At 48.5% G+C, this 19845-nt stretch overlaps 1 protein-coding gene across 1 annotated transcript; it reads right to left on the reverse strand.

Annotated features, from left to right (window-relative positions):
* Window positions 1–552: 552 nt before the first annotated feature.
* ENDOD1 (endonuclease domain containing 1) lies at window positions 553–10783 on the reverse strand. The gene is made up of 2 exons (XM_084226134.1): window positions 10228–10783; window positions 553–4529 (listed from the first exon to the last, which is right to left on the reverse strand). The coding sequence occupies exons 1-2, from the start codon at window positions 10519–10521 to the stop codon at window positions 3396–3398; spliced, it is 1428 nt and encodes a 475-aa protein (XP_084082260.1). The 5' UTR covers window positions 10522–10783; the 3' UTR covers window positions 553–3395.
* Window positions 10784–19845: the final 9062 nt, after the last annotated feature.

Here is a 19845-nt window from a genome sequence, read left to right on the forward strand (position 1 = left end):
GACCTCCATACCATCAGTGGAATATAATTAGAAGAGGACTCAGTTACTTCTCTCCCTGTAAGGAAGTTGTGACAAAGCCAGTCCAGGGACCAGCACTGCACAAGAGGGAGTTTCTTATTGTGAGCTGTGAAGAGCTGTGGTGCCGTGCTGTGATTTCTGTATGAAAACTGGCTATCATGCTGCACTCCAGGTGCATCTCACTGCATCTCACAAGAATAAAACAGTCCCCTCTCCTGGCACACACAGTCATCCTCACTGCCTGCAGCACCTCAGGTTTTACCTACTTATTCTGCAGCTTAATTAATTGAGTCTTAGAGTGCTTTGAGAGAGGAAAGGTGTTTAAAAAGCACAAGAGAGCCATTAATATCAGATGTCAAGCTGTTACAAGGAAAAACTGTGCCGCTGCTGTTTTCTTGATTAGTCAGGACACCCTAGGTTGTTATCTCATTTGCAACTGTGGCAGAAAATATACCAGCCCCTCTTAGGAAAAGTCACTTTATTTTGTTGAAGCCATACGTTTCCAAGGATAGAGTAAAGCTCAGGAGCCATAAATCATGCCTAGATAAGAAGAATCTCAAACAGTGTTTTTTTGCAGGATGTTGCTTGTTCTGTGATAATTGCTCGATGTTCAAGGCAGATTTCCCACTGCCTGCTCAGACACGCAGCACAGAAGAGAAATGCCCCATGCCAGTTACTGTTCTTAGCATGTGAAATCTGAGCATGTTAAGACAATTTTAATAATACTGTTGCACCTCTGCCCAAATCCTATAGAGCTGCAGCGCCTTGGGTTTCAAGGACTGTCCACTTGCTGTCAGAAGTCAGGGCTGGAGCAGAGACACGCTGGCCTGAGCGAGGTGGGGTAGCAATGGTGGTGCCAAACTGACAATGCAGAGCTCCTGAGGTGCCTCAGCTCAGCAGCTTATCAGCACACGAGCTCCCACATCCCTGGGACTGCAGAGCTGCCCTGGAGATGCTGGCGGACCTGGGATGCAGGGGCTGCTGGGTTCAGGGGCAGGGAAGCTGCTCTGGGTGCAGAGCCCCAGGAAGTGCATGGCTGGCTGCTGTGCAGTGCCATGCAGCTAAAATGGGCCAGAGAGAAGGTCACACAGAAGGTGCAAGACAGCTGTGGGGGGCAGCTACCCCTTCTCCCCAGTGCTTGGGCTGCAATTGAGAGCTGCCACCATCACACCTGCCTTCAGAGGCTGCTGGGGCCCCTGCCACCCCACCCTAGCATTCCCTGGGGCTTGAGCTGGCTTCTTTCCTGCCTTGACAGCTGCCATGTAGCCCTTGAGGAGTACCAGGATTAAGACAGGGTCTCATGAAGGAGTGGGAAATCAGCTCCACATCTGTCTCGACAGCAGACCAGGCATGTTGGAGTGGGCAGACATGCCAAGTTCAGTTTGGAGAGCATCCACTGACTGCTCTCTGCCTGTTAGGAGCAGTGACCGTGCACCCAACATTCCTATATCAAAATGCCACTGACTTTACCCAACTACAACCCATACTGGCATCCAAAAGCTGCTTTTCCTTTTGAAGAAAGCCAGTTCTGCTTGCAGACATTCTCTCTTTCTCCATAAAACAGAGGTGGCCCATGAAGGATGAGGCAAGGAGTCATCCTCTCTTTCCACTCATGCCACTGCTTCCCCACTTCATCACCACTGTTGGCATCCCCAGCTTTGCCATTTGCATCACTGCTGAACAGGGTGCCACCTGGCCAGGGTGTGCTGGGCTGGGATGTGCACACATCTGCTTGCATTGAACACAGCCCCTGAGCTAAAGAAACAACTCTGTCCCACCATGAACCAGCCAAATCTCCTTTTCCCATGAATCCATCCACGCCAGCTCAGCCTTCCTGCAGGCTGCATGATGCAGAGAGGCAAAGCTGCCAGGTTAGTAGGACAGGCCACCACCAACATAGCACTACTGAGAGGGCAGCACCAGCTTGCTCACTCCTGGGACTCATTATGGGATGCTACAGTAGTCAGGGGTCCACACCAAGCTGGCACTGGAGGTGTGAAAGGAAGGAACCATGCATGTAGGACTCCCAAACACCTCCTGGAGCCCTGCCTTCGTAAATGCTGCTGAGACAGGAAGCTTCCCTCCTGCAACTGCATCAAGAGATCCAAAGCCCCTTGCTGAGCCAAGCCCCAGGGAAGGGCAGCACTCCTGTGCCCTTCTCCAGCAGTGGCAGATGTCTCTGTGCCCCTCATCTGGCTGCAAACCCTTGCTGGTCCCCTGCAAAGCCCTGACGTGTGCCCCAGCTCCAATTTCACAGATATTGGAGGACATGATTCATGCTGGCAGAGAGAAGAAGGGGTGAAGAGTGAGCAGAGAGGATGTGCAGTGCAGAAGAGGAGTTGGTTCTGCCTCTGACATTAAGGTGTCTCTTTGTGTGTGGATCTTCACCCAGTAAAACAAGCGCTGCAGCCCGGGATCCCTCCTGCCTCTGCTTCCACCTGATAGTCCATAGTCTCCTGTGTGCTTCAGGAGCAGTCAGCTCCCAAGGGAGACAAGGCAGTTTGCAACAGATTTGAATCCAAAAGTGTGGCTCCCAGATGTGCTGGGCATTGGAGCAGACATGAGAGCTTCAGGGCTATGGTATTTGTGGGTTTAGACCTTCAGAGAATACCACATCTTGAAGATTCAGGGCTCAGACCTTCAGTGATCACCAGACAGCAAGGAAGGGTTGGGGGAAGATGACCTTGGTATGGCTAAGGAAAAATGCTTTCCCACCATGCAAAAAAAAAATGGGCAGTGGGTCTTTCCTTGCAGCAAGATCCATGCAATTTCAGATGTCTGGAAAGGCCTGAAGACTATGAGATATACCCAGATGCATCCCCTCCACCAGTGGGATACCAGAGAAATGAGCAATGCAGTCAATAGCAGGACCTTGCCCCCATTCCACTCTGCTCCCTGCTGTTTCCCACCCCCTTGCACTCTTGCCTCCCTCTCCTTTCATCAAGTCCCAGTCATTCTCTGTAACTCATGTCCTCCCCTAACCACCACCACCTGCTCCTTGGAAGGGCTGGCCTTCTGCAGAGCTCACTGCCACTGCGTAAGTCTCAGCGTCATCATAGCCAGAAAGAAATCACCTCATACCACATTTAGTGTGCATTTCCCAGAGGAAGCATCTTGACACTTGCAAATCACAGAAACCTTGTGGCCCGCACCGATAAAACCCGAACATTTTACAACAGACAGAACTCTAGTTACAGTGGTGGCGGCCCCGAGCGACATCGCCTTGGCCCTCCTTGTTATTCCCCAGTCAGTTCATTATTATTAATGTCACTACAATAAATACCAGAAGGAAATTGACAGCATTTGGCCACATATCTTAAAGCATTGCCCCACTCCTCCTTTATTCCATGTATTTGCAGCCTTGGTTTCTGTTCCTCTCAGTCCCCAGAAGAGCCTTTAGGCACAAACCGTTTGAGGATGTGCCAAGCCAGGTAATAAAAGCCGTGCAGAACCGCGGCCGTGGCGTCGATGACCAGCGAGAAGGTGCCCACGATCCCAGTGGCCATGTCTTTAAGGACAGAGGGAATGGCACAGATGGAGCGGTAAGGGAAAGCAGCTAGGTGAAGGACAAATCCCACGGGGATGCTCAGGATCCTGTAGGTGAGGGACATCACATCTTGAACAATTTGCAGGAAGCCCAGGAAGATGTTGACAATGACCCTCCCAACATCATAGGGGATGCTGATGAGCACCATGCTGATGGCTTGAAGGTAGGACACCACCCCATTCCACAGGCTGCAGACTCCACCCAGAATTGTGCCAACAACTCGCTTTACAACAAGCCACAGAAAATAAAACACAAATTTCACCAGTTCCACAAAGATGTAGATGAGGAGTTCCAGAAGTTTGATGAAAGGGGTAGCAATGATGCCAGCAACACTTCTCACCAAGCCACTCTCTTTGGTCTCCTGGTTGTCATTTGTTCCTTCTTGCTCTTCAGAGCGGATCTGACTGACAGCTTGCAATACTGCTTCTCTTTTCTTCTGGCTTTGCTTGTCTTTCCCACAGTTGCCCTTGAACAAGTGAACTCCTGGTAGAAGCTGCTTCTCCAGCTCTCTCACCGTGAGGTCTGCCAAGCTGCTTTCATCACTGGTTTTTTTCACCAGTCCCAGGGACCATCCCTCTGGAGCATCACAGCAGGCTGCCAGCCAGAGGCTCTCCGGCACTGACACCTTGCCTTTAACTTGGACACTGGAAGGAACTGCACCTGCAAGGAGATATAGATGATCCGTCTTGGAACAGTGAGGGATCAGAGCTTGCTCCACTACCTTCCCAATGTCTCTGTGCCAGCTTTTGCTCAGAGCCGGGCTCAGAGGGACAGCATTCGTGAGTGTGTAAGTGGCCACCTGGAAATCCTCCTCATTAAGCAAACTGGGATTGAGAAGGCCTCTCTCGTAGCCAGAGCCCACGTAGTCTGAGGTCAGGGCTTGATTTGCACCAAGGTTGGCCACAGTGCCGCCAATATCGGCTTCATGCACCATTTCATGCAAGTCATTTTCTGGATCATCTATCTGAAAGAGCAGAGAGAAGCATTACTGCATGCAATTCACCTTCCTAGAAAACAACGTGTAAAATGAGCCTTGACAAATACTTTTCATTAGCACTATTAGTACATGCCATGCCTTGGATTATATCCTGCATCTTCTCATTACTTTCCTTGAAGTGTTTCAGAGGAGTGTATTCTCTACTTAGCTTCTCTGCCAAGCACATTGGGTTAGGCTCCAAAGGATATTTGCAGCTCTCCAGTCTGGTACACAGCACAGCACAGACTTCAAAGTCTCACTAGTCACCATATACCAAGCCTCTGACTTGTAATTAGTCCTAGAAGAGATTTTTAAGACCAATAGATGGGTAGATTCAGGGTCATGTTTTCACCTCGTACTGTGGTGGTACCTGCAGGTCATTTAAGAACTTAACCATGGTTTAACTTAAGCCCCTCTGAACTATCAAATCCAAGACATGGGGAAAGAAAAAACAAACAAAAAGCCATGGTGTATGTCTGGGGAGGGCATTTAGCTCTCACAGCTTATTGTGTAAGAAGCAAGAATGAAGTCAGATGACTTGAACTACCCCACCTTGAACAGGAGACAGAGCAGTGAGCTCCTAGGGCTGGTGCAGGGCTGGTCATCAGTAACCTGGTCCTCATGTCATCAACAGTCTGAACCTCATCCTTAATGACCACCTGGCATAAGGTGGGTGAGGGTGCCATCACCCAAGGTCCTCGATGGAATCTGTGCTCCCTGCTTGTGTCTGCAGCTCCCATGCAGTGGAGCCAGAGGTAGCAATTACTGCAGTGGGAATTTGTCCTGGAGCCACGCGCGAGGGAAGGGAGCGGGTGTGGGACACAAAGAGCAGTGGGAGGGGAAGCACTAAATGTCAGGGTGTGTTCAGGTCTTTCTCAGGTGACCACAGCTCTGTCTGATCCATAGTCCTTCCTATTGACACTGCTTGCGGCCGCTCCAGAGGGCTGTGCCAAATTGTCATTTTGTTCCTCAAATTAGAGGGTGAACATGCTGCTAGAAGTTCAGGGGTGGCAGATGATCTCTGGCAGTCGCTGCCTTCTGTAGCCTCTGTTTCAGAGGGTGTGGCCCTCAGGTCCCTGCACTGCGCTGGCCCAATTAAACCTTCTGCCTTTGCCCCTGGCCCATAAAATGTTTACTGCACTATATAATATGCACTTTGGAGACACCTATGACAAACAGCTCATAGTCTACCTTGAATCATTGCCAGGTCATCCATCCTTGTCTCTTGACCACCCTGCAGTGCACTTGGACAGATACTCAACCATGTCCTTGCAACCTTACATAGAGTTTGCATCCTCTTAGTGGCGCATCATCTCCTCACAGCTCTGCACAAGCCTGTCAGGGTGAAAGGGCCAGGGTCAGCAACTGTCCATCACCCTCACCTGGGAGCTGAGCTCTGGCTGGCCTCTTGCATCAGCCAAACCCCTGCAGTCAAGGCACAGGGTTCCCTCTGCACCAAGCTTGGTCACAGTGCCAAGCCTGGCCATTGCAGAGGGCTGCACTACTCCACCTCCTGCTGAGGAGGTTTCCTGATCCTTTTTTTTTAAGTATCTGGTGCTTATTGCTTCAGGACTGGGAGGATCATAGTGAGTCCCATGTGCTGATGTGCAAGTCACAGCTTTTTCTAAATGCACCACTTAAAAAGAGTTATTCTGCACTTTGACTGCCTTTTTCTGCTCCTCTTGCTCAGTCACCCCAAAGAACAGACTGCAGCTGGCTGATGAGGCCAGATACTTTGCATTACACAACATCACTGTCTCTTCCTGCCCCCTCCTTCCCTTGCCATTCTCCCCTTCTGATGAGATGATGGTGTGCCATGGGACAAGGGATTGTTTAATAGCACGGAAGAGCTGAGGGGGATTGGGCACAGATGTGAGGCTGTGCCCAGGAACTGTCCTCAGTGCTATGACCCTTTTGAGTTTCACACCCTCTCAGAGACACTCATCCCATCCCACTCCCACGGTGAGTGCTGCCAATCTACAAGGACACACAGACCTAAGATGGATTAGCTTTGCCTCCTGGCAGAAATTGCCAACCTACACGAAGCAGAACAAACTTAGTTTCTCTCTCCCTATGAGCTGCTGCATGCAAACCTTGAGGATCCTACCAAGAAAATATGTCCCTGGTTACCTGACCAGTTGCAGGCCTTTGCACTTACCATCAAGATTGTTTGGGTGCAATTAAAAAAGAATATGATAAACATGCAACTGTGTGCTCCTCATGTGTCAGGCTCTGACATCACCTAATCATGCTTATAATAATTCCTATTATGGTTTGTAATAACTAACATGTAGCTGAGGTTTTCATGCCTCCTCCAGCTCAATCCCAAAGGCAGGCTGTCTCAGCACTGCATCTAATCTGCATTGCAAGATACCTTTCCTCCCTGCTTCAAAAAGTTTCTGGCTTGTGTCACCCCAAAACATACCTGTGTTCAGGGTGTCAGCCATGAAGCCACCTGTCCAAATAACCTGGAAGAGCTCAGGGCAAAATCCAAGCAGACAGGTAAACTCCCTATCATAGAATGGAGGTTTAAAAATAACTTATGTGCCTGCAGCCTGTATGGATGTTAGCACATAACAATATTGATGTGTGTCATTAAGTGGAGGGTGCAGTTTGACAGAAGGGATGGAGGCAGAGGGGGATTAGAAGTATGGCCACACACAGCTATTAGGGCAGGCAGCTTCCATTGGGTTTGGTCATTTAACAAGGCAGGACACTGCCACCCCCCACCTTCCCCACCCTGGTCTGTAGGATCTCTGAACTCCATCTTCCCTCTCCCGCCACTACTTCTTCAGGCACTCTTACACCTTTGACTGAAGTGGAAATGTTTGATCCAACCTTAGTTGGGATTCATAGCTCAGGGAAGAGGCACACTGCATCTTACCCTGAAGTTTCTGCAGTAGGACATTCACCAGTGACTCTAGAAGTGCCTTTCTCTTGACTCTCTGCCAAGAGAGACTGCAGGAGCAGCTCAGAGGTAGCTGCACTGCACTATAGCTGGGCAAGAATCCCCCCTTGGTTGTCTGCCTGGCAGTAGTCATTAACCAAATGAAAACACAAGGTAATTCATCCAGCCCCTCATAAATGAGAATGGAAAAAGCAGCTCTGGAGTTTTCCATCTCTCTCTAAGCTACAGAAAGAATCAGAGATTTTCAGACAACCAAAATGGAATGAGGTAAAAGACACCTGAGTGACTTGCTCACAACTCCCAGGAAATCTGTGGCAGAGCAGGTTTTCAGACCTTCGCCTGGGGGAGTCCCATCAGTACCCTACTCACCAGCCTACCCTTCCTGCTCTCTAATTTTTCACTAATTGCTGAATTAATTCATTGTTTCCAGCTGCCAATCTGCAGTGGGTGGCACTGACATTCCTCACACTTCTCACCCAATTACTGCCTCGGTGCTACATTTGGCATTTGTTTCTCTGGCAGACATTCCTGAGGACGGAGTGAGATGGTGCCCTCACCACTTACATCACTATCCCAAAAAAAAAGCCTATGACAACTTTGAGGCCCTCACTGGAGTGCTGAGAGTGTTTTTGTAGTGATTTCATTCCGTTTGCTGCGTGTCTGCATCTCCATGAGCAAGCACATGTCACTGTGCAGCTGAGCCAGCTCCTACCCAGCTATGCCTGTCTTGGCAAGGAAATTGCCCAGAAAATTTGTGGTATGAGCTCACTGGGCTATGATGCAGAGCAGGTGCTGCTAAGGGCTCCCTTCAGCAGCCATCTCACCCACCCTGGGTAGAACACACAGAATGGGTGTGAAAGCCCTTCCCCACTCCATCCTCCAAGTGGCAGTGTCTGAGAGGGCTGTATGCACTTATTTCTTGAGTTATAGGAATTTTTCATATTCTTGATTTCTTCCCATTACATAGTCTTCGGCAGATTTTTTTTTTTTTTTTTTGTCCTAGTACTTTTCTGTCTCAGTCAGAGGTTCCTCCAGGGAAATGCAAAGTTGCTAACTCCTGCCTCTGAGACATCTGCATTTCACTTCTGGATGAAGGAGAACCATTAGCATCAACTAAGAGCTACTGTCAACATGTGAGGCTGCTCTGGAGAAGCCAGATCAAATAAAGGCAGCACCTGCCCTATTATATCTGAGGCCACAGAAGGTTTTGGTGGCAGGACACACAAGGTTTGGGACTCTGGAGTGCTGGCAGGAACCAAGACAAGATGAGGGGTCAAAAGGGATGGAGCAGGAAGGGCAGAGAAGCCAGCTCAAGGGAGGTCCAGGGGAACCAAAGTTACTGGGGGTGGGAGGGGAGCTGGCCCACTGCTCCATGGCAGGAACAGCTCCTGAGCCTACCTAGGTAGGCTGGGAGAGCTGGACCACAAGAAGCAGGAGGAGGTATGGGGGCTAGAGGTGATGAAGGGTGTCACTGGCCAAGGCAAATGGGAAAGGATCTCATCTCTGCCTCTTTACCTTGCTGCCTCCATGGCACTGACCAAAGGTTCTGCCAGCCTAGGTCCCCTTGGCACTTTAAAAATTTACCACCCTTCCACAACTCAATAATGACAGATTCTGCAAAAAGTTTCCTCTGTTTTATAAGGGCAAGCTCCCACAGCTTGCCTGTGAAGTGGAAGGAGCTCAGATCAAAAGACCTTTAGAAACTCCTGCAACCCAAAACCCAGCCCAGAGAGCCAGAAGACAGTCCAGGCTGAGATAACCACTTAATAACTCCTGTCTTCAATGCCTGTGGCCTTGTGGCTTTAGTATCTCATCACCACACATGAGAGAAATAAGCACAGCATTCTCCTGGCAGAGGGGTGAGCTGCCACTGGATTGTGGCAACATCCAGCAGCTGAGGGCCACACTCCCAACACACTGCTCTGACACTGCAGCCATTCCTGCCCTGACAAAGCACCCTTGCACACTGATAATCTCCCCTGAGCTCAACAGATGGGGTAGCCTGATGTTGCTACAATATTCGTCATTATCACTGCTGAAAAATCGAAAACATGGCGGGGGAAGGGGGGGGGGAAGGGCAAGGGGGGGGGGGAAGAAGAGCTGAAGTTTTCTTACAACAGCACCAGTTTTTAAAGGATTGCCATTAAATGCATCAGCCTGAAGGCCTTGCTTAAACATGCCTAGTGACAGGGAAGACAGAAACCACTGAGGCTCTGGAAAAATTCATTTTATACTGTATATTTCTGACCTGACTGAAACCTGCACGCCCCACAACGCAGCAACTCATTTTCCTACCTCAGTCTGCAACACTGGGACACACTGAAAAGCTGCAGCATCAACCTGGTGAACCACAAATGGATGCTTTATCTCTGCTCAGTGAAGCCAAAGAACTCCTATCAACACTGTGATCACACTGGCAGCAGAACAAACTTGAACTTGACACTGCGATGTCTAACCCACCAGCAGCTCTCCCTGCCCACAGGAGCTGGCTGGGCAGGACAAACACATCACTGGTGTCAGAGAGGGCTTTCCTCTCCCCTGGCACTACACTTTCCTGCAGCAGCCTCTCAGTTTTCATAACAAGCTCCCTGGGACAAGAAACTATTTGTTTGCTGAGTTCCAAGCACAAAAATAAGTTCTGCTCATGCTAAATTCATACCAACAGAAGTTCAACAAGCACAGTTCCTGCCTCCTCTGCCAAATTCTAGCCCCAGCTTCATCCCAGAGGAAATGTTCTCCAGGAAGAGTTGCCTTTCAGCAAAGGAAAAGCTGCCTTACCTGCGGTTCAACCAGCCAGTTCTCCTCCTCACTTTGAGCTGGCTTTGTAAACTTAAAAGCTGAATAAAGAGGGATTTTGTCCTTAGTACTGTAGAGGGTTGCAAAGCGTGGCTCTTTGTTGTACTGCTGACAAATTTTCACATGGAACGGCTCCGTAAATCCTTCGGGTGGGACTTGTCCAGGGAAGAACACGTTACACTCGGCAAAACCAGTTTCATCCTCTCTAACAACTCTGCCCTTGGAAAAGCCTGGGAAAACCGAGATGCAAAGCAAGAATACAATTGACGTCTTCATGGTCCGCTCCCTGGAGCCGAGGGGAGCCCCGTCTGCCTCCGCTGGTTACGGCAAGGGACCTGCGCTCAGAGTCCATGCAGCAGCGCAGCCAGAGAGCGTCTGGAATTCGGGTGTAGCGTGCGAGGGAAATGAAACCCGAAACCGCAGCCGATCCCTGCGGGGAGCCAGCGCGTTCTGCAGGCGGCACGTTGGGACACGGAACGTGCGCGAGAGGGCTCTGACACACGCCGCGGACGCCAGCTGCCCGCGGGAGGGGATGCCGGGCAACCTGAAATCATCCGCGCTCCCGGCGAACGGCGGCAGGAGGGACGCCTATGGCAGCGGCGGGGCTGGAGCTGAGCAGCGCCGGCTGTCCGGGCTGGGGCTCAGCGCCGGCGGGGGTGTGGTGTGCTGCATTGCAGCAGTCCACGGCAGGAATTTTGGCTGACACAGCCAGAAATGTTCCTGAGGCTGTCAGAGGGGATGCTGCAAAGTCAGATTTCACCGCCCCAAAGAAGGTATTAGCCGTCCTCTCCCCAGCTGTGAGCCTGGCCAAAAGAGAGGGAGAGAAAGAAGAGAGGTGGCAGCATTGGAGCTGCTGGAGCCCCCTTTGTCCCTTTTTGGGGCGTCTGTCTTCACTACTGCTGCTAGCGATGCTGCTTAGATGCTTGGGAAAGGCATTCAGCTCCCATCTCTCCTGCCGCTGTATCGGGAATTGAAAACCCTCCATCATCACCTCATCTCGGAGACCCTCTCTCAGAAGAGATTAACAACAGGCAGAGGGTTGAGGACCCTCAGATCACAAACCCCTAATCAGCATCCACCACAGAACATTTTGGCCAAACCTATGGAACTGGCAAAAAAAGAAAATGAAGCTGCTCCTCTGAGTTTATGTTCAGCAGAGTAACCATCCACCCAATATACAGCTGCCTATGATACCTTGGCTACTGCTGGGTAAAAGCAGTATTCCTTCAGTGACTGGGAAAATTAATGTTTTCAAAACAGTGGAGATGGAAAGGAGATTACAGAGTAGTACTTGGGAGTCAAGAAAAGGTAGCGTTTTCCCACTCAAGAAGTGAGATGTGATCAGCTGTGTTGCCAACAATTTAAAAAATCCTAGATGCCATTAGGGCACAAGTCTCTTTTATAATACAATTGCCAAGCAAAAAAAAACCCTCCCAAGTGCTACCACCCCACAAGTACTTTGAAAATGATGAAGTGGAACGGTGGAAGGTGGTGAGCCTGCCCAAGGGCAGAGAAGGAGTCTGTGAAAGGCTAAAAATAGACTGCACTGTATGACTATCATTCCTCTACTCAGGGATGACTTCTGGAAGTATCAAGACAAGGAAATACGTCAACACCTCTTGGTGTGGTGATATCAGCTAGGGGAGACAGAGGCAAGCTGGACAGGCTGGGGAACAACAGGAAATGTAGTAAGTGGGCTTGGGTTTGGTCCAGGCAGATGACTGGTCACCCAGCCCTGCCAGAAAGAGTTAGTCATGTTCAGGAAAGGTGATGGAAAGGAAAGCACAGACATAAAATTTCATTTTCCTGGATGTAAAAAGGCTCCTGGAAAATCAAGAACTGAAGCTGAACCTTTGCTGTTAGGTGCTTTTCTGATCCGAGACTTGCAATTACCTGAGCAGCAGAAGAAAATATTTCCATAAGCATGGTAAGTCCTACTACCAGGCAAAGCTAGGTCAGACAATGAATTTAAATACCCCATTTCAAGGCTGACACGCATTACCTCAGGATGGGCATAGTCCCAATCCAATGAAAAGGCAGCATGAGGTGCCTCAAGATGTGCATGACAGCAGGCACTAGCACAGTGAACAGATCAATGATTTCCACCAGGAAACGTCCTGCCTCTGTCCTACACCTGTGAATCAACCTCTTGCCTCAAAGCAGCAACTCTGTCCCATCAGATGTACAGCCCCAAGTTGTGTTCTGACCCTGAAGGGCTTTTATAGGCTTTTGGGACACTCTGAGGGTTTCTTTCCTTTCAGGGTGTGAGGCTGGGGTCTGTCTGCCAGTTCAGCTCTGCATTTACCAGCAAACAGATAAGCCTGACTCATCCTGAAGAGCAGGACCTTCAGGTTCTCACCTCGTATGAGGAGCATCAGTTGAAAGCCAGCATGGAGTTCCACTCCTCTGCTCCCAGTTTGATTTTCTGTCCAAACAAGGTACCTGTCCAGTTTCTATCTCATTTAAGATAGCTGTTGTGACCCTTGAACACAGAGCTGTGTATTTTTTTCTCTCGCTAACATCGCTATTACTAAAGGGACTCGTGCCATCATCATGCCGTGGCACTCACCTTGCTGAAAAGATAAAGACAAAAGGACTGCCCTGCCCTAGGAAGGTTACATTCTCAGCCAAGGCACCAGAGACAGAGTGCTCAAACACAGCGAGATGGAGTTGGCCAGAGGTTTTGATGAGCTGGTGCTGCAGTAGCTTATCTGCTATCAGACACTTTTATAGGCATCACAGGGAGTGATGCCTATAGGCTGTGATAGCAAGTGATGCCTATAGGAGCTGATGCCAGAAGGACTATTAAGATCAGATTCAAAATAGCCCAAAGGCTGTTGATGTGAGAAGAAGAGCTTTGGCAAAATACACATTGGGTTGGCAATGGGCAGTGTGAGCTGGTGGTGTCAGCATGAACTGTGGCAGCAGTGTGGCCCTGGGACCTGAGGCTGCCTTCTCCAAACCCACCAAGGAGTGACAGTGCAATAAGCTGAGCAGTGTCAACAGTATGGGCAAGAACCTGATGATTCATGTGATGGAGCAGAGGGAACCCAGGGAGGATGCAGAGTGATGTGGCCAAAGGGACACGTGCAAAAAGTGATTGCAGAATTGCAGAATATCCCCAGTTGGAAGGGACACACACAGGATCATCAAGTACAACTCCTGGCCCTGCACAGGACACCCCAAGAGTCACACCATGTGCATAAGAGCATTGTCCAAACACTTCTTGATCTCAGACAGGCTGGTGCTGTGACCACTGCCCTGAGGAGCCTGTTCCAGTGCCCAACCACCCTCTGGGTGAAGAACCTCTTCCTGATACCCAACCTAAACCTCCCCTGACACAGTCTCAGGCCATTCCCATGGGTCCTGCCACTGCTCACCAGAGAGGAGAGATCAGTGCCTGCCCCTCCTCTTCCCCTCATGAGGAAGATGATCACTCAGTGGCAGGCAGAGCTTGTGAGAGATAAGAGAGGCTGTAGACAACAAACTGTATAGACACAGAGTTTGCAAGGCAGGACAGAGGTAAAGCATATTGGGGAAAATTAAGAGAGGTTGGAGAGAAGGAAGGGAAGAAAAGAGGTAAGGATCCAGAAAATGGTATTGACCAGCAGGAAAAGGAAGATATTGGGCAAAAATTAGAGTGGAGGAGGATCTGCATTCCTGAAAGTCTAGGGTGCTAAGAAAAAGTGAAGAAGGAAACCAAATGGAAATAGTGTGAGGAAACCCAGGAGGTGGGTTGTTACAGGTCAAGTGAGTTGATGAGACAAATCTGAGGAAAATCTCTTGTGGTAAGAAAATGAAGAGAAAATATGAGGAGGAATGGGGGGAAAGGAAAGGGTCAAGAGCAGGACCAAGAACAAGCATCAAGAACAATGTCTCAAAAGGAAGAATACCTCCCTGCAAAACAAACCTGAAAAACATGTCAGCATCCAAACTCTCTAGCCATTAAGAAGCTGCCAGGCTTGTCTGTCTGCTTTCCCACACTGCCTCTCCAGCTCTGTCGCTGTTCACACGACTGACACTGGATTTGCTACAAATAGAAAATCTATCCTCTCACATGCTTGACCCCTCTACCCTAGCCTTTCAAAACATTCTTGACTCCAAATATTTTTCCAGGCTGGATCTCCAGTCTCCTATCATGGCCTCTGTGAGACTCAAGTGTTGTATGTGAGTGTCTCTTTCTCCTAAGAAAAGGAAGAAGACAGTGTCTCCAAGGGCAGCAGTCCCATGAGAGAGACATCATTTGTTTCAGTAGGCATACCAAGCTTGGACTTGGAGCACAACAGTGCCAGCAGACATGCCATGGCATGTCAGAGAGCACATCTGCCTCCTCACTGTCTCATGGGGAAACAGTCTCTTTTTAAAATCAGTTCAAAAACTTGCTCTGGGAAGGGAGCCCAGTGCTGAGCTACAAGGAAAAGCAAGAGTGAAACAATTTTCCTATTGTAACTAGGAGATTCAAGGGCAAGGGAAGGGGGTGGGCAGAAGGACAACAAATTCTAGGGAAGAGCTTAGAAACACATTTTTGGGATTTTGATTCCCACCTAAAGTGAGTTTTTAATGCCAATCTCTGCTGCCTTTTGTCTTCACACCTTCCCCATGGTGTCCCTGGTGCTGGTGAGGAATGGCCCTCCGCTGGCAGTGATGCTTTGTTGCTCAAATCTGCCATGATGCTCACTAGCAAGGGTGGCCTGGGAGAGGCCACAAACTGCCTCAGACTGATCTGGCTCCTCTGCTTCTTACTTGCATTTTCTCCTGTCCAGACTCAGTGTCCACACACAGCAGACAATGGATGCCCTGAAGTTGAATTCAGAAGAGAAAAAGAGTGTGAAGTTTTAAACAAAACATTGTAGAGGAGGTTTTCCATGGTGTACAATCAGAGGAAAAGGTGACAACTGGGAAGAGTGAAGCGCCCACACTGCTCTATGGATGGTAACACCATTAGGACAGAGACAAATTCTCATTTTGTACAAAAACTTGCACAGTGTAAGTCTGACAGGCACCTTGTAAAGTATAAATGAACCATGCACCATGAAGTATAAACGCATTGCATAAATATTGAATAAAATTAATAAAATCCAAAGGCTGCTTCCTTTGGCATTTTATCACAGTCCTCATACACGAGACATCTCTGTTAGTCTTCAGACTGTTTAAAAGAAGCACAATGACAATCCCATGCTAGACAGCAAAAGCAGGATGGATGTAGATTAGCAGTATAAGGCAATGTTTTTAATAGTGCAAACGATTATCTGTCAAAATGAGCTATTTAGACATGTGCTGAAAGCTCCAGTGCTTCCATTCTTTAAATTAGGAGATGCTTTTTAACATGATAACAATGGGAAAAAAAAAAAGAGTTGATGTTTCAACTGTAATGGCCTTTGTTTTACAGATTGTCAGTTAGTCAGAGCCACAACAGTTCTTACACACTTTAAATCTGTTTTGGACAGAGAAGTTATCCACTTACATGTTTTTCTTCTAGGTGTTAATATTGATTTTTTACTATTTGTTTTATTTTATATTTTCAAAAGTGCGGCGTGATTCAATCAATGCTGAGAGCTTGCCGTGCTACATGCTGCCCAAAACAAGGCGTGAGACAGCTCCTGACAGTCTGCATTGACAAAAGACTGGTGAGTGGGAAGAAAATTAGAGGTACAGGCTTGTTGGGCTTGCATCATCTTCAGAAGAGGGAAGGAGAAAGCCAGAACCCTTGAGAAAGCTAAACCTGCTGGCAGGATCCAAAACCTCTAATCAAGAGGCAAGATAGTAACCACAACCCGGACTGCCTGTCTCCAGAAACAGCACTGTGTTTTGGAACCAAGGAGTACTAGGAGGAATGAGATGTTCTGCATTAAAGGTTTGGCCAGACCTGATAGATGGATGTGAGGTTTCAGCTGCTCCCCAGCTCCAGCACCCTCTGTGCCACTCAGATTGGCAGTGGACATGCCGCTATGGAGCCCAGTCATCCCAACAGCCAAAGCAGAGAGGCAGGCACCACAAGGCTCTGACTTGCATCATTCTACATGGCCGGGCGAGGACGAGGGGGCCTCCTCCAGATGTGCCACTGCCTCTGCACCAGCTTTAAAGTGAACCCAGGATGTCCACATCCAGCTGGTCAGACAAACCTCAGGCAGGATCTAATGTACTCCTGCCACCACAGAGACTTAGTTCATAAAAAATTAAGTATATTGGCTGTGTGAGAGAAGAGGGAGCAGCTCTGTCTCCATTCTCATTTCAGACCCTGGCTTGTTGCTGAAATACATATTGCAACTGCTCTAGGCATGAATGTAATATCATATTTTCCATATATGCTGCTTCTTGGCCAGTACTGCCTAGGGAGAAATTCAGATGTGAAAAATACAATCGCCAGTCCCAGGATCCTGTCGCTACCATGAATATAGGGCTTAGATTCTGCCCTTAGAATCCACAGAATAGCTTTGGTGCATGACAGCCAGGCAGGGTATTTCCTCTAAAATAAAAAAGCAGCAGTGCTTTTAGTCACACTGACAGCAGGGTGGAAGGAAGTACTGGCCTCAAATTAGACCTCTAAACAAACCAGGGGGGTGTTGGGATTGCAGGTTGAATTACAAGTGCAAAACCCAAAGCCCCTGAGGAAAGGTAACTTTCTCTCTCTCTCTCTCTCTCTCTCAAGCTCAGTTCAGTATCCAGGAAATTGAGGTTTAGATCTCATTTCCATCAGGAGGCAGAAGAGGTTTGGCCTCAAGTGTCTCACCGCTGTAAGAGCCAGTGACAGGAGTCACTGCTCTGATGCCCTGGGCTACCTGCCACTGAACTTTGCACAAATAGTCATAAGGACAATCTCCTTCTGCCCTGTAGTTCTGTAGTGAAAGCATAAGAGGAAGAGTCTCACAGTCCAGCCTGGACCACTCTGCTTACAGTCCCTCTGAGCAGCAGCCCTTGTACATGTGCCAGGACATGGTGCTCTCAATCTCCTCTGTGCAGCAGCCAAAGGAACCAGAACTCCCTGGGGAGCACCACAGCCTTCTAACCTTCCTCCAGCACAAGGCCTGTGTAACCACCCCACGCGTTCCTAACTGAGCATCCTTACACCTGATGGGAAGTGCTTTGAAATCTACCAAGCACGGACTAGCAAGCTCATAGCTGGTAAACACTGCAAGAGCTGGAGTTGCTGGAGTAGGCAGGCTCCAGCACAATGAAAACTTGAAGGGGAAGAGATGTAAACAGTGAGGCACATTCATCACACGCCAAACATTCCTGTGCAAGCCCTACCCCCACAGGCACCCTCCACAGCTGCTCACAAACTGCTGTGCTTTGGTGGGTGGGACTCCCCACCAGTGGGATGCAGCACCTTGCACAGGACCAGGACTCCTCCCTCTATTCCTGCTTAAATGTTTACCTCCAAGGATAGCAAAGCCAAGTCATTAGGGGCACAGTAAGATAGCTCTGGATAGGAGCAGTGGGGTCAAGCTGCTCTGTGTGCTCGTTTTTGCAGGGACAGGGATGTGGCTGCTTTCACCACGCTCATGGCAGGCAACAGGACAAGGAGAACAGGAAAAGGGAGGGAAATGCAAAGCTTGGATGCAATTACTAATCCCCAATAGCAACGATACAGAAACAGGCAGTGTCTTGCCAAGATGAGGCACGTCTGCAGAGGCGTTTGCAGCACACACACCTTCTTGGTGCGCCCTAAGTCTTCAGGGGAGCATGCAATGCCCCGTTTTGCATGCTTCCCTGAAGGAGGGAAGCAAGGCCTCCTGCTTACACCCACAGTGGAGCTCCATGTTCAGCTGAAGGAACTGGCCACCAGAAATCCTCAACCAATTCTGCTAATTGTGTTTTTATACTCCTAACCACTTAAACTTCAACTGAACCCCTCCTGTCTTTCTGCACAAATCACAAAACAGAGACTAAAACCCAGGAAGGGAACAAGTTTTGCCAGGGTGGTGTAATCTGTAAGTGGCTTCAGTCAGGGTTACTGATCTTGTAAGAGAAGCCTGCTTTATCCTTGGTCTGAGTCCCACAACAGGACCCAGTTCACAAGTCTTGCTCAAATAGAGGTGATGGTTCTGATGGGAAAATTAAATGTCAAAGCCCTATGGGTTTTGTAATATGGGAAAACAAATTTCAGAGGCTGCACTTAAATGGGCCATTACATCTACAAGTTGCAGAGCAAAAGCCCTTGGTCCATTATTTGTGGTTTTATAAAAGGGAAAGGCACAAGACTTGGGGAGAGGGGGTGACTTTATCAAGGTCCCCTGGCTAGTGGCAGTGCTAGGAAGAAAATAACAGTTTCCTGAGTGCCAGGCCTCTGCACTGACATAGTTCCACAAAAGCAAAAGGCTCCCTTGAGGCCCCAGCAGCTAAAATACTGTGAATTTGCAATCAAGAAATAAAATAAAAACAACCTGGTTGATCCCACTTGTGGGGATTTCATTGTTTTTCAAGCTCTTGTTCTTTGTTTCCATCTGAATCAGAATAAACTCACTTCTGCCCACTTCTGAAAGAAACAATGTGGCTGATTGAAACTCTTTCAAAGCCTGAGAGGCCTCATTACTGGCCAAACCCTTTACTCAGTGTGCTAGTTCAGTAAATAAAGAATAACTAAGAATAACTAAAGGTTATCACAGTGGTTAAGAGAACTCACTGCTGGCTGATACCCGTTAGAATCCTCTTAGGTAGGAACACATACTATATTTGTGGGGCATCTTTGGAAGTAGTAGAAATTGATCCTATGGCTGACCTTCTTTTCAATTGGTTTGAGGACTGCACTATGAGATGTTGCTGGAAAGGAACCTGAATTGTGTTTTAACTTGGTCAGGATGACATATAGCTGTTTCACTTTTCTTATTAACTCTTCCTTGTATTCCTGGTTTGGAGACTGGTGGTAAATTAGGAGATTTTGTGTTTCCACACTGAGTTCTCTATTGTTTAGAGCCCTGTTTACAAAAAGTGCTTACCTGCATCCTGAAGCTTTCAGTAACTGAAATTTTGAATCCAGAAGGATCTCATTTAACTTAACCTCATCTTTTTAGACAGTTTTACACTGTAAACTCCACACCCTCTGGTTGCTTTGTAAATTACTAATGAAATATGGAGCAGGATTTTCTGGGATTGCTCAAGCAAGGGAGTGAATCACCTCCCAGAGGAACCTGTCCACTGTCCACTGAACAGATAAAGGGCCTAAAGATTTGCCTAGACTAGATATCTCACTTACCTGGAGTGGTATGAGAGTAATCCTAAAGCTAAGGGAGAGATGCACATAAACTGAGGACTGATTCAGAGAGAAAATATTGATAAAGCATTAAAACATTAAAAAACTTCCAGAGAAGTATGTGTACCAGCTCCTGATGTTATTGCTAAAAGTTATAGCTGCAGCTGACTCTTACAGAGACAAGGTCATCTCCACTCCACCCTGCCTAACAAACTCACTTGTGAATTACTTCACTGATTCTTTTATTCCACACCTACACAAAGGGAGAGGTAAAGTGAACAGGTTCAAAGCCAGAGCCACTGTGGTACATGGACAGCCAGCCCCTCCCTCCTATAACACCGGTTTTCAAAATCTGGGCACCGTGCTACTGAGACTCCTCCCAGCCAGACTGAGTCATCGTCAGCCAGCTT

The sequence above is a fragment of the Fringilla coelebs genome, assembly GCF_963513975.1.
Source record: "Fringilla coelebs genome assembly, chromosome: 2".
NCBI classification, from domain to species: domain Eukaryota; kingdom Metazoa; phylum Chordata; class Aves; order Passeriformes; family Fringillidae; genus Fringilla; species Fringilla coelebs.